This window comes from Oncorhynchus mykiss, chromosome 4, assembly GCF_013265735.2.
Source record: "Oncorhynchus mykiss isolate Arlee chromosome 4, USDA_OmykA_1.1, whole genome shotgun sequence".
Taxonomy (NCBI): Eukaryota; Metazoa; Chordata; class Actinopteri; order Salmoniformes; family Salmonidae; genus Oncorhynchus; species Oncorhynchus mykiss.
Genome location: NC_048568.1, coordinates 12,229,618 through 12,253,131, shown reverse-complemented (window position 1 = coordinate 12,253,131; position 23,514 = coordinate 12,229,618). Strand labels below are relative to the sequence as shown.

Sequence of the window (23,514 nt, the reverse complement as noted above, 5' to 3'; positions counted from 1 at the left end):
TATTACAGGTACCTGATCTCTGCACAAACTCAGTATCAAACTCTGTCCATGATTATTGGTATCCTGGATAAAGATGAGCAAAAAAGACTGTATAAAATAAATACAAATTCTGAGTTATATTTATACTAATAAAATTGCTCAGAGAAAGAGATTTGGTTTAACAAGTAATAATGAAAAATACATTATTACTCCCCTTGTGAGGATAACGACACTGATCCTTTCTCTAAAATGTTTAATGAGATTGGAGAACACATTGGGAGGGATCTTAGACTATTCCTCCATACTGAATCTTTCCTGATCATTGATATCCTTTGTCTGTTCTTATGTAGAGTCCTCTTCAATTCAAACCACAGGTTTTCAAAGGGGTTCAAGTCTGGAAACTGAGATGGCCGTTGCAAAATGTTGATTTTTGTGGGGGAAAACTCATTCTGATTGGGCCTATGCCCTCCCATGGCTGCGCCCCGCTCAGTCATGTGAAATCCATAGATTTATGGCCTAATGAATTCATTTAACTGTAACTCTGTAAAATATTATAAATTGTTGAATGTTGCGTTTATATATTTGTTCAGTATAATTTCCCAATTTTTTGGAGCATACAATATAGCTCAGTATTTGTATTACTTACATCATACAGTCTTATTTGCTCATCTTTATCAATGGTGCCAACAATTATGTACCTGACTGTATGCACAGGTGTCTGTTTGTATTGGAGTTTGGACAATATATCCATGCAGTGCTTGCTCATTTCAGTACAGAGCCAACAACACTAAAGCAAATAGACATTTGCTCATCACTAACACTGTTCACTTAACTTAGTAGCCAGATCCTCAAAACACCAAACTTCGCGTCTGTGACAGATTGGCTGTACAAACCAAAATGCTAGAGTTTAAATCAAATGTCAAACAAAACCTGCCTGCCGGCCACACATTTGGAGGGTTGATCTTCCAAACTTGGAAAATGTTTTAGCACTTGGAGTCTGAGATATCAGCAGCCAAAAGATGACGAGTACCCATTTCAAATCATTTTTAAAAGGTAACTTTTGAACTCAATTTCAATCCATTTATTTGAGGAACATTGTACTGTACTTATTTGCAAATGATGTTATGCAAGTCACTCATAAACACTATAAAGCAAATCAATGATCTGTGCAGGACATGTTATGAGGCGTAAAAAAAACAAAATCCTGGACCATAAATCAGGATAAGTTTCAATAAATCTCTTTGTGTGGAAACAAAACTGCTGCCGAAAAATGGGTTCTTTCCAGGACTGTTGGTCCGGTATTTGCAATCCCATTCTATGTCACGAGGTCGGTGTGTAAACTGTGGAGAGCAGAGCCGAGCAGATGCTCTTAGTGAATCTAATATTTTCTGATAGCCATCTGACCGAAGCCTATTGTAGCCAGCACTACAAAGGCAGACAATACTAGCCCACACGGCCGTCATCACCTTGGCTCAAGATAAGGAAAACAACTCCCCAGAATTGATTTGTCTTCTGCCTCAGAGAAAGCTACAATGTGTTTCATAGCGTCTCATTCAAGGCGGTGGACTGACAATACACTGATTTCTCCGACAGCTAATCGATCCCATCTCATCCGCGAGGGAATTCTCCGAGTTTACATCTGACTGCATTTTGACCGCTTTTAGTGTGAGGACATATACCTTTTGTTACAAGATAAAAGAAACATCAAGTTCTTCAAGCTTGCCTCAAAAGCAACACCATTAAAATCTAGGCTATTCTCTGAGGAAGAAAAGCATTTTGTAGTTCTTCAGAAAACTGTCTCTCGAGGTCTTTCCTCAGTCAGAACCGTTGTGATGTAGTGAGTATACGGACGCTGACTCACTGGCACATTCACTGCCCACTACACTCATGAAGAGACCAAAAGTGACATCAACCTTCAGAGAGATTTATTACTTCACCTGGGTTGAACTGCAATATTCCGTCAATTTCCCCAAGAAATATGGTTTGACAGACAGAAACCCCACAGGCTACAGCCCCCTCTGTCAGCTCGCCCGCCTTGGGCCTGACACCACAGTATACCTTCTCCCCAGTTACCTATCTCTCCAGCCTCCAGCTTGCCCAGGCTCCTCTCTGCTCTATTTACCAGGTCTGTTTTTTGGGGGGTGTTTTTTAATCCATTTTTTTTGTCCAGGGGGTTTACTTGTACATCAAGATGCCTCACACTACAGACACAGGAGATAGACTCCTGCCCTGTGGGGCGTTCTGGCTCAGATAAGGCTTTATTTTCTTCATCCCCACTACTTCTGTGTGTAGGTCAATGCTGATGGCACAGAGACGCTTGCTGCTGCTACGTGCTAAGCTGAAGGACAAAGAGGGCTGGTCTGCAGAGCATTACCATATCCTCTTCCCTGGTGGCTTCCTAGTTTAGGATCCCCATTAGCTGTTGCACATGCAGCAGCTATTCTTCCTGGAGCCCACATAAAACATAAAATACATGACAGACTACAGAACAGTTATAGACAAGAATAACATAAGAATATTATTACAATTTAAATAAAAAGTTATATTGTCAAGGCACCAAAAGACAACAAAAGAAATATACTATTTGTATACTATGTTCCATCTCACAACATAGACGTATGTAGAGCCTCCTGAACAGAATGCAAGATATCACAGAGAAAAACACGTTGTCTACCATGATACACATTTGTTTGCCATCAGCAGAGTGTGAGAGTCTGTCGAAGGAAGTGGAAAAATGAGGCGATTTACCGACGCACTGGTGGCTCCTGGCTTTGTTTCATCATTACATGACTTTGATCAAACAGCTTCATTTTCCCTCTCGGTTAGAGATCTGTGCTGCTTTGAGGGGCCAAGTACGACTTTGATCCTTGGCTATTTAACGGTCCAGCAAAACCTCTGCTGCAGCTCTTAATCTGATCTTCCTTGAAACCGGTCACTGGCCCAGAAGGGAAAGCACCAACCGTGGAGAATAAGAGAGAATAGGAGAGAGCACAAAGAGAGAGGCGGCACTTTGTTACACACACACAAACACACACACACACACACACAAATCTCGTAAACGCACTAGGCAGATGTGTAATGAGAGACATAGCTCAGTCAGAATGGCCAGGGTTTTAATGAGCATCAGTATCATGAAGTGCTGAGAGCCATAAGTCACGTTTCCCTCAGACTCGTAGGCTTGCTGGATACGATATAAGGCGGTTCAGCCCGGGTGCATGTCAGCTGGGGGGACATAAACAATGCTAGAATAAAATGACTTTTATGAGAGAGACTCACTTGGACATGAATGAACACACACGCTCTTTTTCTCCTTCTCTACATTCCAGGATATTCTGTAAAGGATAAATTGGCAAAGAGTGTTGTTTTTCCTCAGGTGCACTGCACACCACCCATTACTAGGCTATAAGAGTTTGACATCCTCATGAAAAGTCTACTCGTCAGTTTTTCCTTCTACCTTTTCCCTTTAAAAAAGGGCAATTGCGACACTTTCTAACCAGTTATTACATTTTTAGTATACATGCACTACTGTAAGATTTGATACACATTGATGTTGTTTTTGTTAGTCATACCACACGATTCCTCGTTTACAGCATACTACGATTGCCAGGGTGCATTTAATCTCTCATGATGCAATGCTCCTCCTAGTTAGCCTGCAGTTAGCATAGCAAGCTGGCTATAAAGCCCAGACTAAGCTTAGTCTAAATCAATCACCAAACAGTCAATCGCGATCGACTGGTTGATCTCCAAGGCATTCCTAATCGATCGCAAAACATTTCTATAAAATACCCAACGATAAAGGCTGCTGTTGGCGGTAGGTGCACTTGTTTCAGCTGCCTTGCGCCGGGTAGGCAAAGTGTTCCTATTTTGAATAATTTCATGTGTCTGAAGGTAACCTCTGCCTACTCAGCATACCCGGACAGCAAATCAAATACACCTATAGCCCAACCACAACCCAATCGGATTGCTCAGATCAGTGTCTGTACACGCACGGCAGCTTCCTCGAACAAACAGCAAAGGCAGTTGATACTACTGTGATTTTAAAATGTCTAAAATGATGAAGAGAGAGACTATCACATGTCAATGAATACAGCTGTTATGAGTGAGTTCATGTTTAAGTCTATAAAGAAAGTACATTATTTCTCACTCAGCTGTGCCACAAATTATGATCTATTACCAGTGTGATCATAGAACTCAAGTTTTGAAATATAATTTTAAAATGATCTGAAAAGAACAACATCGGCAGGGCAAGCATAGCAGTGATAATGTATATAGTATACTGCAGAAACTTAATCGCTACAGAACTGCTTTTAATTGGTCAATGTTGCAAAGGCTTACAGTGTATTCGGAAAGTATTAAGACGCCTGGACTTTTTCCACATTCCGCTTTTTAGAAATGTTAGCAAATGTATTAAAAAAAATGGAAATATCACATTTACATAAGTATTCAGACCCTTACTCAGTACTTTGTTGAATCCTCTCAAGCTCTGTCAGGTTGGATGGGGAGCATCGCTGCACAGCTATTTTCAGGTCTCTCCAGAGATGTTCGATCGGGTTCATGTCCAGGCTCTGGCTGGGCCACTTAAGGACATTCAAAGACTTCTCCCGAAGCCACTCCTGGGTTGTCTTGGCTGTGTGCTGTGTGCTTGTCCTGTTGGAAGGCCCCAGTCTGAGGTCCTGAGCACTCTGGAGCAGGTTTTCATCAAGGATCTCTCTGTACTTTGCTCCGTTAATTTTCTCCCTCGATCCTGACTAGTCTCCTAGTCCCTGAAAAATATCCCCACAGTATGATGCTGTCAGGTTTCCTTCAGACGCTTGGCATTCAGACCAAAGAGTTCAATTTTGGTTTCATCACACCTGGGAATCATGTTTCTCATGGTCTGAGTCCAATAGATGCCTTTTGGCAAACTCCAAGCGGGCTGTCATGTGCCTTTTACTGAGGAGTGGCTTCTGTCTGGCCACTCTACCATAAAGGCCTGATTGGTGGAGTGCTGCAGAGATGGTTGTCCTTCTGGAAGGTTCTCCCATCTCCACAGAGGAACTCTGGAGCTCTGTCAGAGTGATGGAGGCCACTGTGCTCCTACACATGCATTGCTTACTGTTTGGGGTTTTAGGCTGGGTTTTTGTACAGCACTTTGAGATATCAGCTGATGTAAGAAGGGCTTTATAAATTGATTTGAAATTTGATATGACTGTGTTCTTGGGGACCTTCAATTCTGCAAACATTTTTTGGTACCTTTCCCCAGATCTGTACCTCGACACAATCCTGTCTGGGCACTCTACGGACAACTCCTTCGACCTCATGGCTTGTTTTTTTCTCTGACATGCACTGTCAACTGTGGGACCTTATATATACACACAGGTGTGTGCCTTTCCAAATCATGTCCAATCAATTGAATTTACCACAGGTGAACTCCAATCAATTGTAGAAAAATCTCACGGATGATCAATGGAAATAGGATACGTCACTACTGTTGTGTCTTTACTATCATTAAATTGATGACTTCGTTTTTATCAAAGATTCTCTGTAATTAGTATTACGCGATCAAACTGATTAATCATGTAACTGTAATTAACTAGGAAGTCGGGGCACCAAGGAAAATATTCAGATTACAAAGTTATAATTTCCCAATATAACTTTTCAGATATTTTCATATCTGATCAATAGTCTTCTGATTAATGAATTATTTACTTTACCTCACGTTAGTCTCATTCCAAACGTCGTAAATTGTTGGTTATATGCACGAACCCAGTCTTCACTATGAGTCATCCATACATCAATTGTCTTAAATCATTTATTTATTACTAACTAAGTAATTCACAGAAATGCATAAACAAAACAACAAAGTAAATATGGTTACAAGAAATGATAGGAGAATGTGCCCTAGTGGGCTAAACCGACATGGCGGCTTGTTAGACAAAAGGGGAACTGGGGGTCGACAAAGAAGTCACTACAGAGTTAATAATTATAACAATTGAAATGCTAATCCTTTACACATGAACGCTCACTCATTCGGGAACAATTGCAATCAATATATATATTTACGCTCAGTGTGTCGTCTTGATCGCTGTTGAAAAGTTCATTTATTTTGTAGAATTGTCCTTCTCTCTCTCTCTGTCGCAGTTATAGTGGATAGTTCAGAGTGACATTGTAGAATGGATGTTTCGGCGGTTGTCGTTCTTCGCGTTCAATGATACCGAATTCCTAGCTGCAGACTAGTAATTAATATCAAAGACTTGTTCTTATTCTGTCGGTATCGATAGTCTAAGAGTTTAACCACGTGGTATGGTTAAAAGATTCAGCAATGGTCTGCAACCTTTGTCCCCTCCTAATGGAGGAAAACATGGTCTACTGAGAATTTCTCAAAGTTGGGTTTTATTCGGAATTGCAGAAAAGGGGCTGTCCCAGGATGCCTGACCCTAACTGGGCTCGTGGGCGGTCCTCTGATTTAGTTCAACTCAAAAGGGAAGCCTAGTGGTTAGAGCGTTGGACTAGTAACCGGAAGGTTGCAAGTTCAAACCCCCGAGCTGACTAGGTACAAATCTGTCGTTCTGCCCCTGAACAGGTAGAACGGGGCGGCAGGGTAGCCTAGTGGTTAGAGCGTTGGACTAGTAACCAGAAGGTTGCAAGAACAGGCAGTTAACCCACTAGGCCGTCATTGAAAATAAGAATTTGTTCTTAACTGACTTGCCTTAAATAAAGGTAAAAAAATATCCAAAATCACATTACACCATTTTACAAACAGTGTCATACTCACTCATTCATCTTATACAACAATTAGATATAAACCTCATATCCGAGTCTATTATATAAACAGCGTTATGGTAATGTGGCCGCACCGTCTCCCATGGGCTTCCCAAGTTGTAACAAACGGACCAGTTGCTGGATTCAAACGGACCAGTAGCTGGATTCTTCACCAATCTTTTATACCTTCTCCGGAACATGAAATTTGTTCGGACCTCAAGTTCTGTGAGGTGGAAGAAATTCCTTTGTTCTCTATGAAACTTCACTCTCTCTCTATACTGTGTGGCCATGAGGAGATCCTCTCCTCAGGAATTTACGACCTCTCTCTGACCACAGCAGCCTAGTTGAAGGAGGCAGGGAGAGGGGGGTGGGGCTTGCTGTACCCAAAGAGGGCAACGTCATGACACTACAGACCCGAGGCGGCGCACAATTGACCCAGTGTCGTACGGGTTAGGGAAGGGGAAAAAAAGAGTTAAAAGTACCAATAAAAAATATATATATATCTAAAAACCTGTTTTTGCTTTGTCATTATGGAGGATTGCGTGTAAAAAATAAGGCTGTAATGTAACAGAATGTGGAAAAAGTCAAGGGGTCTGAATGCTGTAGATCGCTGAAAATGACTATCCATTTCTTGCATTAGTTATCTCTGAGATCCTCCATGAAAACGTCACAGAAGAGCACTTTCCTGTTTTGCTCATCACTAAACAGTCAATAGACGTTAAATCATACAATTATACAAAAATTGTGTATGACACCACTAAATACTTTGGAGTTATCCTTTAAGCAGTCCACATAGCAGATAAAATAACTTGTTCTTACTAGAGAAGGATCGGTATGCCTGGTCATGTCTTGTGGGACCTAGACAGGAGTTGTGGGATATGTGGTATTGTCATCTACTGAAAATGGAATAGATCGGCCTGTAGATCTCTATGATCCCGCCGAGAGAAGTTCAACAGGCCTGAGATTGCAGTCTGCAGTCTGAGGAGCTATAAATAGTGTGACTGGTACGGAAGCTGTTCATAGACAAAGGTGTCTTTCTCCCGCAGAAGAAAAGCCATCTTCACTGGTCACTTTACCGCTGACTCAGTGAGATGTGCAAAAAAATTCACATTTACAGTGGTAGAAAAACAACAACGATGACCTCAATTGTTTTAGTACAAAAGTACTGTTATTAGTTTCTCTCTGATAAGAATAATTCACACAGAATAATCATTTTTCTGTCTTTATAGGGACACCCTTTGTGTGTGTGTGTGTGTGTGTGTGTGTGTGTGTGTGTGTGTGTGTCACTGTGCATGTGTGTGTGAGAGAGGAATATTTGTCCTGAAAAGGCTCTTTGCAGTTAACCCAAGGCAGAAGCAGGGACGGTGTCCCTCAGAGGACGGCTGTACAAATATCCTGATGCACTGAGGGTACAGGATGTCCTAGGCAGGGTCCTGACCTCACTCTACCACTAACTAATGGAGGACGGGTGGGGGAGCAGAGCAGGCATGAGTGTGTGATTCTGTGTCACTATGTGTGTGTGTGTGGGGCTGGAGTCTGAGCTGCTGACTCTGTCGTGGTAGGGCAGGCAGTGTCCCTCAGCTGAAATCTCTCATGTACATGTGCATTACTACGCCACAAATTCTCCGGTGTTAAATTAACACTATGCTTAGTGTAATGCCCTATTTGCATATTTCCCAGAGTGCCTTGCCTTTCGAGTGAATTGTAGAGTTACCACCCATGACTGTATTTGTCAGTGACATGGTTGTTGCAATTATCCATTTTCAGTGATGAGATCCTAAGCAAATATGTTATCATTCAAATTAAATTATTTCACACAATACATATTTCACAAGGCTTATTTTGAGAGCTTTAGCCTAATAGAGTGGCCCGAAACTCATGATTTACAAGCCACATCGGGCCTGCAAGTCACTTTATGATGGTGTGCAAAGTGATGTACAAGTCTTATTGGAATCCAGCCAGAGTGGGGATATCCAACATTTTGAATTTTAATTCACCCCGCAACATGCATTCCGAATGACTGCCAGGTTGGGAAGACTAAGATATGAGACTACCTAAGCATCTAAACTGGTACAACCATTTCAGTAACGGGTGCAATAAATTGAAGTAACAGATTGGATTAGTAGAAACATTTATGTTATTTATATGAGATGCATAAGATTAATTAATCTATGTACATGCAAACACATAGCATGAAACAAACCATTCTAAAAATCAACCTGCAACAGAGCATGCTGGGAAATATGATAGGCGTGGTCTTGGTTTAACAATGGTTATTAACACAAACACTAGGGTTATTTTTACACCAACTAGTGTTAATTTAACACTTGAATCAACACTACATGTAACCGAAAGATTGCTGGATCGAATCCCCGAGCTGACATGGTAAAAATGGGTCGTTCTGCCCCTGAGCAAAGCAGTTAACCCACTGTTCCCTGGGAGCCGAAGACGTGGATGTCGATTATGGCAGCCCCCCGCACCGTTCTGATTCAGAGGGGTTGGGTTAAATGCGGAAGACACATTTCAGTTGAAGGCATTCAGTTGTACAACTGACTAGGTATACCCCTTTCCCTTACATGTTATACTGAAAATCAACACTAGGTAATACCGGCCAATTTGCAGTGTATACATAGGCCTTCAGGCTGCCATGGCGACATACAGGATGTTATGATGACGAGAAGGTGCTTTGCATCAGAAACTAGTCATTGATAAATGATAAATGGTGAAGTGGGATGCAATGAAATTTCTTTAAAAAGTCTCTAAATAACACATCTCAAACTGACAATGGTCACATATAATTACGCTCTCAATTTTCAGTGTGCATCCTTCCCAACTCAGGAAAGATTAGCATACTCTCTCCAGAAATGAAAGGGAAAGCTGATTCTACTGAAAGCTTTGGCTAAAAATGTACAGATACAGATATCTCACTCGTGACATTTAGGGATGAAAAGTAAGTGGTCTGCTTACTGTAGATGGACAGCGTAATCCGGAGTGAAAATGTTCCCCCGAGCATTACACTGCAGTTTTCTGAGGCTAAACAGAACAGTTTTAGCTGCCATTGCCCTTTACAAGCCTCAGCTCTGACACTCATTTCCTCTGGCTCTAGCTGACATGATAGCTGACCGAGCTCTGCACATCTGATAACTTTCATTCATCATCCTGGAGCCAAACTTCATATTATTAAAAGGTAGTCATCCCTGACAATCCCTTCCCTCCCCAGACTTAAGACTGGGATAGCTAGCACACTCTAATTAGACAATAAAAAACAGGTTTGCTGCTTGGACACCGAGTCTGATAGATCATATTCAGGCTATGGGTTTGTCCTTGGAGTACCCCTGTGTAAGATGAAAAAGACAACCATCAGTAAATAGCAGAGCCATATATCTAAATATATGGCTCCGGTAAAGTGTTTTACTAATTACAAAATGGCAGGGCCAGGGTGATAAATTGCTTCACAATAGCCACAGAACAACCATGATTTAAACTTGACATAAAGCACAGTCAGAAAAACAGTCCAGATTTTCATTTTTACTGCCCAGTGTTATAGTGTTATTGGAGAAGTGAGTGAGTGTTTGTACCATTTGTCCTATGGGCTGTGTGGGTTGTCTGTCTGTTTGGGTTGGGTGCTATGTGCTGTGACTGTCATGCCCTGTCACAGTGCAACACGGGGCCCAGATGGCTGGGCTTCTCTGAATGGTCCAAGGGCAGTGGCAACCCGCCTGCCCACCACCGGAGCCTGCAAACCTGCTGGCTGGGTTAAACTCTGCTTATGGAATAGTCACTAGGGTTGGGAGATGTCTGGAATGACACATCGACCTGTCCAAACCTTGTTACTATACAATTGTATCATCAACATTTTTTTTTTTACCTCTGCATTTGTGCAAAAAGTGTTCGGTCTGAATGTATTTTCAGTGGGTCTACATACAGCATGCCACATCAGAGTCTATTAAAGCCAGAAAAGGTGAACATGCTTGTGTTCCTTGCCAGTAACCTTTAGGTAGGTTAATATACACTGCTCAAAAAAATAAAGGGAACACTAAAAAAACACATCCTAGATCTGAATGAATGAAATATTCTTATTAAATACTTTTTTCTTTACATAGTTGAATGTGCTGACAACAAAATCACACAAAAATTATCAATGGAAATCAACTTTATCAACCCATGGAGGTCTGGATTTGGAGTCACACTCAAAATTAAAGTGGAAAATCACACTACAGGGTGATCCAACTTTGATGTCATGTCCTTAAAACAAGTCAAAATGAGGCTCAGTAGTGTGTGTGGCCTCCACGTGCCTGTATGACCTCCCTACAACGCCTGGGCATGCTCCTGATGAGGTGGCGGATGGTCTCCTGAGGGATCTCCTCCCAGACCTTGACTAAAGCATCCGCCAACTCCTGGACAGTCTGTGGTGCAACGTGGCGTTGGTGGATGGAGCGAGACATGATGTCCCAGATGTGCTCAATTGGATTCAGGTCTGGGGAACGGGCGGGCCAGTCCATAGCAGCAATGCCTTCCTCTTGCTGGAACTGCTGACACACTCCAGCCACATGAGGTCTAGCATTGTCTTGCATTAGGAGGAACCCAGGGCCAACCGCACCAGCATATGGTCTCACAAGGGGTCTGAGGATCTCATCTCGGTACCTAATGGCAGTCAGGCTACCTCTGGCGAGCACATGGAGGGATGTGCGGCCCCCCAAAGAAATGCCACCCCACAACTGACCCTCCGCCAAACCGGTCATGCTGGAGGATGTTGCAGGCAGCAGAACGTTCTCCACGGCGTCTCCAGACTGTCACGTCTGTCACATGAGCTCAGTGTGAACCTGCTTTCATCTGTGAAGAGCACAGGGCGCCAGTGGCGAATTTGCCACTCTTGGTGTTCTCTGGCAAATGAAAAACGTCCTGCACGGTGTTGGGCTGTAAGCACAACCCCGACCTGTGGACGTCGGGCCCTCATACCACCCTCATGGAGTCTGTTTCTGACCGTTTGAGCAGACACATGCACATTTGTGGCCTGCTGGAGGTCATTTTGCAGTGCTCTGGCAGTGCTCCTCCTGCTACTCCTTGCACAAAGGCGGAGGTAGTGGTCCTGCTGCTGGGTTGTTGCCCTCCTACGGCCTCCTCCATGTCTCCTGATGTACTGGCCTGTCTCCTGGTAGCGCCTCCATGCTCTGGACACTACGCTGACAGACACAGAAAACCTTCTTGCCACAGCTCGCATTGATGTTCCATCCTGGATGAGCTGCACTACCTGAGCCACTTGTGTGGGTTGTAGACTCTGTCTCATGCTACCACTAGAGTGAAAGCACCGCCAGCATTCAAAAGTGACCAAAACATCAGCCAGGAAGCATAGGAACTGAGAAGTGGTCTGTGGTCCCCACCTGCAGAACCACTCCTTTATTGGGGGTGTCTTGCTAATTGCCTATAATTTCCACCTGTTGTCTATGCCATTTGCACAACAGCATGTGAAATTTATTGTCAATCAGTGTTGCTTCCTAAGTGGACAGTTTGATTTCACAGAAGTGTGATTGACTTGGAGTTACATTGTGTTGTTTAAGTGTTCCCTTTATTTTTTTGAGCAGTGTATAATGAAAAGAAAAATAGTCAATGGTTCTTCATTGCATTATTTGTTTAATTTTCAAAGCCTGTATTCACAGATGTGTCTTATTCAAAATAAATGTAGCCTAGGCTAGAATACTCTGTTGTGTGCTTTAAAACTTTTTTGCACTTTCATTTATTCGGTTAATTTCATACTTATTTTTGATTACTTGATTCATTTTGTAATTTGTAGCCACTCTTTTTATAGGCAACATACATTTTGTTTTTGCGCTTATCAAAAGCGCTGCTGCGGGTGGTTATGTAATGCCCGTAGCGCAATTCAAGGATATGAATAAACACTTCCACAATAATACAAACATCTATTTAAACTTGTACTAGTAACGTTAACTGCTCATTTTATTGACAGTAGCCTAGTGTAGGGCTATATTATTGGCTGTTAAGTTTGCAAGGAATTTCCGGCGGAACACTTTGTTTTTCCTAAAAACTTTGGTCAGGTGGAGTCCAAAAACGTTTAAGGTTTGTTTAACCTCCCATTCAATTATTCCATCTTGCAATTGTTGGTTATCCATCTCTCATTATTACCATATCATGTTTTTATTTAGGATATTCACAAACATAACTGAGATAGAACTCGGGTTACTGGCCTCCTGGATTAATTTCAATGTTGATCGTGAAATATCTGCTTAGACTAACAAGTCACATGCAAATAAAACATGGGGAACGGGACAAAAAGGGAAATGAAGATTTCAGAACAAGCCACACAACGGAGTGTCTGCTGCAAAAGGCCCATGATCATCCGACATTGGAGAGGTGAGCGAGAGAAATGTTATCTGACGTTTTGTGCAGCTTTTGGAACTCTCCGCGCCGTCTACATTGCAGGCCTACTCGTGCGTTATGTAGTAGGCTAAGTCTACCTACATAATTCATGAAAAAGGCTACGGCAAATAGGAATAGGTAGGTCATTTGGCGTGTCGCCAGGCTGTGAGCTGCACTGTTGTGCGCTGGCCGACTTCTGCTGTGCCAGTCATGTTCAAATAGGTTAAACTATCATCTGTAAAAAAAAAAAAAATGTAAACATATAAAAACTATCATCTGTCACATCATGATGTCGTTGCAATCGACAATGTCTGTCAAACATCGTTGATTTCCGATTGTGTTGTAATATCGCCCAACCCTAATAGTCACTACTCCCGATTAAATAATAATGGCTTAAAGAAAATACTACTGAAGTAATCATTCTTTAATTGATTGTCATCACTAGAGACTTGAGGCAGCACCACTCTTTGGTTCAGTATTAGGCTATATGCAGCCTACAGCATGTCTGTAGAAAAAACAATTAGAAATGCAATCATTCTCATAATAATCATGATTACAATGTCCATCGGGCAACAAACCAATTATACAACAATTTGATCCTAAATTACTTCTCAGAATACAACCAGATCCAATAGAGCTCTGACTGACTCATCGTTAAAACAATTTGGCATAATTGAGCATCCTCTCCATGTTGTCCTTAGAACTGTTTTGTTATTAGGTGTTACCAGACCGCTACATTAACAGAGAAGCAACTAGTGACATGGTTTTTAAAATTACATTTTAGGCCAACACACAGATCTCCCTTATACAACCATTACCAAGTCCTGACTTATTTTTATTTTTTTTACCATGGGAAGGGTCTAGCAAACAGATGGGGATGCCTATCTCACCTCTAGCGACCAAGGCAGTGTGTGTTTATGTTGCTGCAGTGTGTGTGTGTGTGTCGGTGGACTGAACTGATCATCCCAACCTCCATCCCAAAGGAGCAGCCCCCACTGCGTTACCCCTTACTGAGTGCATGAAGCTACAGAGGCAGGAAGAAACCATGTGGCTCTGTCACTCTGTGTGAAGGGTTAACGGAATCTTAATGCTCACATAAATCACCCTAGAAATACACCTCACTGGTCTGACTGGTCTGCTTTTATCACAGTCCCACTGCAGATCTGGGGGAAAGACAGGGGTAACACGCACGGACACATGGGAGGCTCAAACGTACAGGGAGGCTATCAGTCCGAGGATGCTCCCTGCATACAGTACCGTGCATTACCCAGCCACGAGGACGGAAAAGAAGAGACTGATAAATGAGTACTTTTTTTTTTTTTTCACAAGACCTTCGAGCCACGGCTAGACTAAAGTGTGACAAGCAGGGCCTAAAATGAACACCCGCCACCTGCCAAAAGCGAGTTTTGGCATTGGTGGGTAAGAATGTCTGATTTACCAGCCACGTTACCGCGTGGTAACACTCCGGGTTCTACACTGTGAGCAATTGAAAAAAAATGGTCAAGTATGGCCACAAGTGCGAGTTGTGATTTATAGCAAAATAAACGCTGCTGTAGCTGTTTTCAAATTATTTCTGCCGTTTTGTTTCATATCTAGTAAGGCACAAAGAAATCTGAATCCGAACGTTGTAGCTATCCCACCTCATGCAGCAACACTGCCTGTCTGGGGGGCCGTGAGTGCCCGAAAGATTTGTTTGTAGAAGCATTGGGCACAGGCATATAAATTGGTCTAATTTACTCAAGTTTTCCTTGTGTTTCTTGTCTATTTACATTGTTTTGTTCACAAGCTCGGTTGCTTTTCAATGTTTGAGTTTGCTCCCACTGCTAGAAAAAATAGACATCATAGGTCACAGAATATTAAATCAAGCAATATACCACATTACTTCTTGCTAGTAATACATTTAATGCTTAGAAACATTAATAAGCATGCTCATCCGTTTTTTGTGTAAAATATCCATCCAAAATATTTTGGATGGTAAGAAAATCAGTGTGGCTGGTAGATTTGATTATCTACAGTACTGCCACTAAAACTAAAAAGTTAGTTTTAGGCCCTGCTGGCAAGTCTTCAAACTTTATTTCCCAGGACTCGACCACAGCTCTCGAAAATCATACAGTATTAACAGAAACTGCTCCACTGCATTGCAAGGCAAGATGCAGTAACAGAGGCTTGATGCGGTATACAATCCCACTCGCTGTGTTTTGATGGGCAAATCAGGCAGCCCTACCGATCCTTGACTTTGGAGATGTCATTTACAAAATAGCCTCCAACACTCTACTCAGAAAACTGGATGTAGTCTATCACAGTGCCTTCCATTTTGTCACCAAAGCCCCATATTCTACCCACCACTGTGACCTGTATGCGCTCATTTGCTGGCCCTCACTACATATTCCTGGCCAAACCTACTGGCTCCAGGTTATATAAGTCTATATAAGTCTTTGCTAGGAAAAGCCCCACCTTATCTCAGCTCACTCCTCACCATAGCAACACCCACCCGTAGCACGTGCTCCAGCAGGTATATTTCACTGGTAATCCCCAAAGCCAACACCTACTTTGGCCGCCTTTCCTTCCAGTTCTCTGCTGCCAATAACTGGAACGATTGCAAAATCACTAAAGCTGGAGACTTATATCTCCCTCTCTAACTTTAAGCATCAGCTGTCAGAGCAGCTTACCGATCACTGTACCTGTACAGAGCAAATCTGCAAATAGCACATCCAACTACCTCATCCCCAAATTTGTCACGACTCCCACCGAAGGTGGCTCCTCTTCCTGTTCGGGCGGCGCTTGGCATCACTGGTCTACTAGCTGTCACCGATCCCCTTTTCCTCTTCTGTTAGTTTAGTTACACCTGTTTCTTGTTTGGGTTTTGGTTAGGGCTATTTAAGCCGGTTAGGCCTGCCTGCTTTTGTGCGGGCTTGTTCCTCTGTTAGTTTGTGGATGTGCATTTGTATTGTATTTTCTCCGGACTGTTTGGGTCCTGTTTTTGGGCCGGTCACTTTTATGCGCCTAGTGTTTTTGGCGTGGCCGTTTTGCACCGGAATAAATTTGATTGTCCTAACCCTCTGCGCCTGACTCCAAACCCACTACTCCTAGAAGACCTGACAATATTGTTATCTTTTTGCTCTTTTGCACCCCAGTATCTCTACTTGCACATCATCATCTGCCCATCTATCACTCCAGTGTTAATGCTAAATTGTAATTATTTCGCCTCTATGGCCTATTTATTGCTTTACCTCCCTAATCTTCTACATTTACACACACTGTACATAGATGTTTCTATTGTGTTATTGACTGTACGTTTGCTTATGTGTAACTCTGTGTAATTGTTTTTGGTCGCACTGCTTTGCTTTATCTTGGCCAGGTCGCAGTTGTAAATGAGAACTTGTTCTCAACTGGCCTACCTGGTTAAATAAAGGTGAAATAAAAAAATAATGACAAAAGCCCAGCCTACAGCTCTCAATGCACTGGCCTCTTCTCCACAGTTGCATTCATGTATTATTGTATAGAGAGCATATTCCAAGACTCTAAATCAACCAAAAAGAAGCCTGTTATGTCTCAATTTTCATGCAAACATTCAACAGCACAGACAAGCTTGTAGAGCAAATTAAGCCTGTTGTTGTAATAATGTACCACAGTGCGACTGCAAGCCAGCAGCCCATTCTAAGTTCTGTTAAATGCACCTCAATCCTTTCAACCGCATCATTGGGGATACGATCCAAATGGCACCCTATTCCCTATATAGTGCACTACTTTTAACCAGAGCCCTATTGGCCCTAGTCAAAAGTGGTGTCTTATAAAAGGGTGTCATTTGGGACACAGACAGGGACATCCATTCTCTGGGGGGTGAGGTACTATGCCGAGTAGAGCCCGACTGATGTGTTTTTGGGGTCCGATACCGATTCCAATATTTTGGGGGGTACAAAACTTACCGATACATCTGCTGATATACTGTTTTACGTGTAACTTTTCCACACGAGTTCTCAGAAATTGCCATCCAAAAGACCAATTGTCCAAGAAATATGCTTCAAATGTTGATTTCTTGCATTGTGACAATAATGAAACATTGCTATCTAAGTGTTCGGATAAGCATGAGATTCCCTTTTTTCATCCTATTTATTGAATATTGGTTATCGGTGGAATTATCGGCTGATACCGATATGTTTGTAAAAGGCCAATATCAGCCGATATCGGTGAACCAATATATCGGTCAGGCTATACTAATTAGCCAGTCTGGTGGCTAAGTCTTCAAACGGTAGAGGTCTTTACCAGCAATTTATCCGACACTTTTTCTACATTGACAGCAGAGGGGTCAAGTGCAAGGGCATAATGGCTTTGAAGAGGCACAAGTACTATGAAGTGTCAAGACCTCAATGTTAGAGGGGTACGAGGCAAGTCAACAGCCCCAAAAATTAAGTGAACAATTACAGGTCATCTGAATACATTATAACCAAATAACAGTGGTCTACAGTAGCAGCCACAGTGTACTTAAATAACTCAACAACAATGGTCTCAGCAAAGAAAAGGTCCTATAGTATTTAATAAACCAATGTCTAGGACTTTGCTTGCAGACAAAATGATGTGACAGAAATTCTCTTTTCTCATTCACTTGGTACAGCAGCACTGTGTTCTGCTTTTTGCTCAGGGCTGCTTAAATTAGGGCTTTTTCCCCCAATAGGATGAAGGAAAAACACACAAACTGTCTCTCTACAGTGGGAGTTGAGCGCCACGAGAAGGGAGAATAATCTGCTTTCAATTCCCTATTCACACATTTCTATTTTGCATGAGAGCTGGCGGCTGGGCTGTGTGTATACACTGGGTTTCAGAGGAGACGTGCCAGTCAAACAGCATCACCCACCACACCTTGTAGGCTACCTGAGACCAATGTTGTGACATGTAGGCTTGTGCAATATGCCCTGAGTGAGAAAGTTACAGACACTCAAATATCATACCACCAAGACATGCTAACACTATTACATTAAGAGTGGAGGTTAGCATTTTTGGGGGGAGGGGGGGGGTATGATAGTTGAATGAGAAAGTTAGACACACATCATTATTCACAATTCTTTCAGGATCCGTAATCATGGTGGCATCCACATTAATGAAGAGTTTAGAAACATATTATATTATTATTTACAATAAAACTGACTCCAAAATGACACAATATATTATATACCATTAATTTCGATTGGGCACAAAATAATCTGAAACACAACCAAAACAAACAAGCAAATACTTCCAACAAATTTGTAGTCAAGCTTGATGTAGTCATTGCGTGCAATGAATATGGGATGAAATACTTAACGTTTTACTACTTGAAGTACATTTGTGCCAATACTTTTGGTCCCCTAAAATGGGGTGAATTTGTCTAAAAAGTAATGTAATCCTTAACGGTTCACCCGATATGGATGAAAATACCCTAAAATTAAAGCTGACAGTCTGCACTTTAACCTCATAGTCATTGTATCTTTGGATATGTATCATTCATATCCAAAGTGCTGGAGTACAGAGGCAAAACAACAAAATACATGTCACTGTCCCAATATTGGCTCACTACATATGCATAATAAACAGTACTAAACATCATTAAATTCAATGATTTAACTCATCCTATACAAACCTGTAACATCCTCCCTTCCCCCACCCCAGGTCTGTGTGGAGAGCGTTGGCAAACAAGAGGTGTGTGTGTGTGTGTGTGTTTGTGTGCGCGTGTCCTGGTCCTTACCTGGCAGGTGATCCAGAGGTGTTCTGCCAGCCGGTTGATCTCAGACAGCACATGACGGATGAGCAGGGACCTAAGCAAGTTGCTCCCTCCCAACAGGATCAAACACTCCGTCAGCCTCTCCTGAACCTGGAACTGATGCAGACCAGAGGGAAACACATCAAAAAACAGCACGGTAACACCACCAACCCCCATATTCTTTCACTTAACTAGGGCTGTCCCCAACCCCAAAAAAATCTTGGTCAACCAACAGTTTTGTTCTTTCGACCAATCAATTGGTGTATTTTTGCATATATAGACACACCCTATGTGTTTTAATAAAACCAACTATATATATTGAGCTTGTCTGATGCTTTAAGCCGGTAATAGACTATACTAGAAGTCGGTAACCTTTCTCATTTTGCCAATATATCTTATTATTTATACTGATCTGCGTGCCAGTTATGGTTTTCATATGCACATTTTCGTGGAACAATTTCATTTCATTTAAAACATCGTCTTCATATCTCCAAATCATTGTCATGTGGTTAATTAGAATTCTATCCTAATCTAAATGAAAATGATACAAACCTAAAAAGTCCCTTCTATTGCCATCGTCAACTATGTAAAAATAGCCTATATAAAGGCAACAAATAAAAACATTGCAACCTGCAGGTAGAAAATATCCTGATAAAGAAAAAATATCCTAAAAATCACATTTGCTATACATGGCCTGTCTGCAACGAACTTGAATCATTGTATCAATTATTAACTTGGGTTCAGCCAGAAGCTTGCACTAGCGAACTTGCTATATAAATATTCTGGGCCCTCAGTTTCCCATGCAAGTGAGTTTGAGACAGACACAGCTGTAGGCTATTTGCGCAAGGGATAAGAAGCAGTGCTTGACTTGGGCAGGAGCTCACCGGAGCTGAGCACTAGCACCTCAAATGTTCTACTCCTGTTCCTCTTATAAAATATCTCAAAAGTATTGTGGCGTTACTACATTGAGTAAATATTGTCATTGTCAATGGGTGTAAAAACAGACTTTGTTTGCTTGCTGTTTGAGGTGAAGAAAACTTTAAGTTGAGAAGCTCCACAGCTCATTAGTGGTGGTGTGTTAATCCAATCAGAAATACTTTTAGATCCCTAAACAGGCACATTTATATGCCTACATTTGCGTGCAGGCCAGGTAGCCTCTAGGCCTATATACTTCTACGCGTAATCAGGTGTGCGTCCTTACTCAACATTGTCTTTTGTTTGGAGCGCTTCTGTTAATGACTAAATTGAATTGACAAAACTCTAAATGGAATGAAATAAACCAAAACTTGTTTCTCACAAGAGTAGCATAGATTGTGCGCTATGCAATCAATGTGTCTACTCCGACAATGAGAACCTTAAGACTGGAATAATAATATATTGAATACATTAACAGAAATTACCATAACCAAACAAACATTGTAGATTAGAAATTATAGGAATTAAAGGTAAACGTATGACTGGTGATATATGTAATGGGGGAATTACATATATTCCTAACAACCACCTGCGAACAATTCACACAATGAAGTTAAGAAACAATGAATGTGCACAAATTGGCGGGAGAGAGCGCATTCCTGGAGAGCACTGTGCATCTGGGCGCTGCAGGGTCAATCCAATGTCTGCATTGGCCATGCCGAATTTACGGTGATACAGACTCAGCAGAAATCAGGGCATTCATACTTCTTGAGCGTCGCAGAGCAGGTCAAAGCTGTGAAGTGAGTTTGTGTTTATACAGGATGTACCGCCCCCACCTCCCGTCACCCAATCATGTCAATGCGGTGCTATACAGAGCCCTCTGCATTGTTACTACATTTGGGAGGCGAATGGCGATGCGGTACGGAGGTTCGGCAATTGCCTCACACCCTCCACACGGAGCCTCCACCACATTTTCAGAACAAGCATAAATTGTCTTTTAGTCTAGGCCTCCGCAATGGAATAGTTCACAGAGATGGCGCATATATATATATATATATATATATATATATATATATATATATATATATAAAAGCTTAAGTTCCTTGCTCAGAACATGAGAACATATGAAAGCTGGTGGTTCCTTTTACCATGAGTCTTCAATATTCCCAGGTAAGAAGTTTTAGGTTGTAGTTATTATATTATATTATTATTATATTACTATTTCTCTCTATACCATTTGTATTTCATTAACCTTTGACTATTGGATGTTCTTATAGGCACTTTAGTATTGCCAGTGTAACAGTAACGTTATAGCTTCCGTCCCTCTCCTCACCCCTACCTGGGCTCGAACCAGGAACACATCGACAACAGCCACACCCATGCAGAGCAAGGGGAACAACCACTTCAAGTCTCAGAGCGAGTGACGTTTGAAACGCTATTAGCGCGCACCCCGCTAACTAGCTAGCCATTTCACATCGGCTACACCAGCCTAATCTCAGGAGTTGATAGGCTTGAAGTCATAAACAGCGCAATGCTTGATGCACAACGAAGAGCTGCTGGCAAAACACACAAAAGTGCTGTTTGAATGAATGCTTACGAGCCTGCTGCTGCCTACCACCGCTCAGTCAGACTGCTCTATCAAATCATAGACTTAGTTATAACATGATAATACAAAGAAATACGAGCATTAGGTCATTAATATGGTTGAATCCGGAAACTATCATCTCGAAAACAAGACGTTTTAACTTTCAGTGAAATACGTTCCGTATTTTATCTAAGGGGTTGCATCCATTAGTCTAAATATTCCTGTTACATTGCACAACCTTCAATGTTATGTCATAATTACATAACATTCTGGCAAATTAGGTGGCCCAAACTGTTGCATATACACTGACTCTGCGTGCAATGAACACAAGAGAAGTGACACAATTTCACATAGTTAACATTGCTTGCTAACCTGGATTTCGTTTAGCTAAATATGCAGGTTTAAAAATATATACTTCTGTGTATTGATTTTAAGAAAGGCATTGATGTTCATGGTTAGGTACACATTGGAGCAACGATATGCACCGCATCGATTATATGCAACACAGGACACACTAGATAAACTAGTAATATCGTCAACCATGTGTAGTTAACTAGTGATTATGATTGATTGATTGTTTTTTATAAGATAAGTTTAATGATAGCTAGCAACTTACCTTGGCTTACTGCATTCGCGTAACAGGCAGGCTCCTCTTGGAGTGCAATGAGAGGCAGGTGATTAGAGCGTTGGGCTAGTTAACTGTAAGATTGCAAGATTGAATCCCCCGAGCTGACAAGGTGAAAATCTGTCGTTCTGCCCCTGAACGAGACAGTTAACCCACCGTTCCTAGGCCGTCATTGAAAATAAGAATGTGTTCTTAACTGACTTGCCTAGTTAAATAAAGATTAAATAAAGGTGTAAAAAAAAAAAAAAAAAAGCCAAATTGGTGTCCAAAAATACCGATTTCCGATTGTTATGAAAACTTGAAATCGGCCCTAATTAATCGGCCATTCCGATTAATCGTTGACCTCTATTCTACATTGTAGAATAATAGTGAAGACATCCACTATGAAATAACACATGCAATCATGTAATAACCGAAAAAGTGTTAAACAAATCTAAATATATTTTAGATTCTTCAAAGTTGCCACCCTTTGCCTTGATGACAGCTTTGCACACTCTTGGCATTCTCTCAACCAGCTTCATGAGGAATGATTTTCCAAAAGCCTTGAAGGAGTTCCCACATATGTTTAGCACTTGGAGGCTGCATTTCCTACACTTTGCAGTCCAACTCATACCAAACCATTGGGTTGAGGTCGGGTGATTGTGGAGGCCAGGTCATCTGATGCAGCACTCCATCACTCTCCTTCTTGGTCAAATAGCCCTTACACAGCCTGGAGGTGTGTTGTGTCATTGTCCTGTTGAAAAACAAATGATAGTCCCACTAAGTCCAAACCAGATGGGATGGCGTATTGCTGCAGAATAAAATCACAAATTTGGACTCAGACCAAAGGACAGATTTCCACCGGTCTAATGTCCATTGCTTGTGTTTCTTGGCCCAAGCAAGTCTCTTCTTATTGGTGTCCTTTAGTAGTGGTTTCGTTTCAGCAATTCAACCATGAAGGCATGATTCGCGCAGACTGTGTGAATCAGGCCTTCATGGTTGAATTGCTGCAAGAAACCACAACTAAACGACACCAACAAGAAGAGACTTGCTTGGGCCAAGAAATATGAGCATTGGACATTAGACTGGTGGAAATGTGTCCTTTGGTCTGGAGTCCAAATTGGCGATATTGTGAGAAGTGGTGTGGATGAACGGGTGACACTGAATGGTGTAGGGGTGCTTTGCTGGTGACACTGTCTGTGATTTATTTAGAATTCAAGGCACACTTAACCAGCATAGCTACCACAGCATTCTGCAGCAATCCTCAATACATTTGGTTTGGGCTTAGTGGGACTATCATTTGTTTTTAAACAGGACAATGACCCAACACACCTCCAGGCTGTGTAAGGGCTATTTGACCAAGAAGGGAAGTGATGGAGGGCTGCATCAGATGACCTAGCCTCTACAATCCCCGGACCTCAACCAAACTGAAATGTTTTGGGATGAGTCGGATCGCAGAGTGAAGGAAAAGAAGCCAACAAGTGCTCAGCATATGTGGGAACTACTTCATGACTGTTGAATGTTGAAAAAGCATTCCAGGTGAAGCTGGTTGAGAGAAAGCTATCAAGACAAAGGGTGGCT

At 41.9% G+C, this 23,514-nt stretch overlaps 1 protein-coding gene across 1 annotated transcript in view; it reads right to left on the bottom strand.

The window, feature by feature from the left end:
* mei4 (meiosis-specific, MEI4 homolog (S. cerevisiae)) overlaps window positions 1-23,514 on the bottom strand; it is a 46,099-nt gene that overhangs the window by 11,401 nt on the left and 11,184 nt on the right. The window contains exon 4 of the mRNA XM_021600199.2: window positions 18,815-18,946. Coding sequence (XP_021455874.2) covers window positions 18,815-18,946 — 132 coding nt within the window. The remainder of the gene's footprint in view (window positions 1-18,814; window positions 18,947-23,514) is intronic.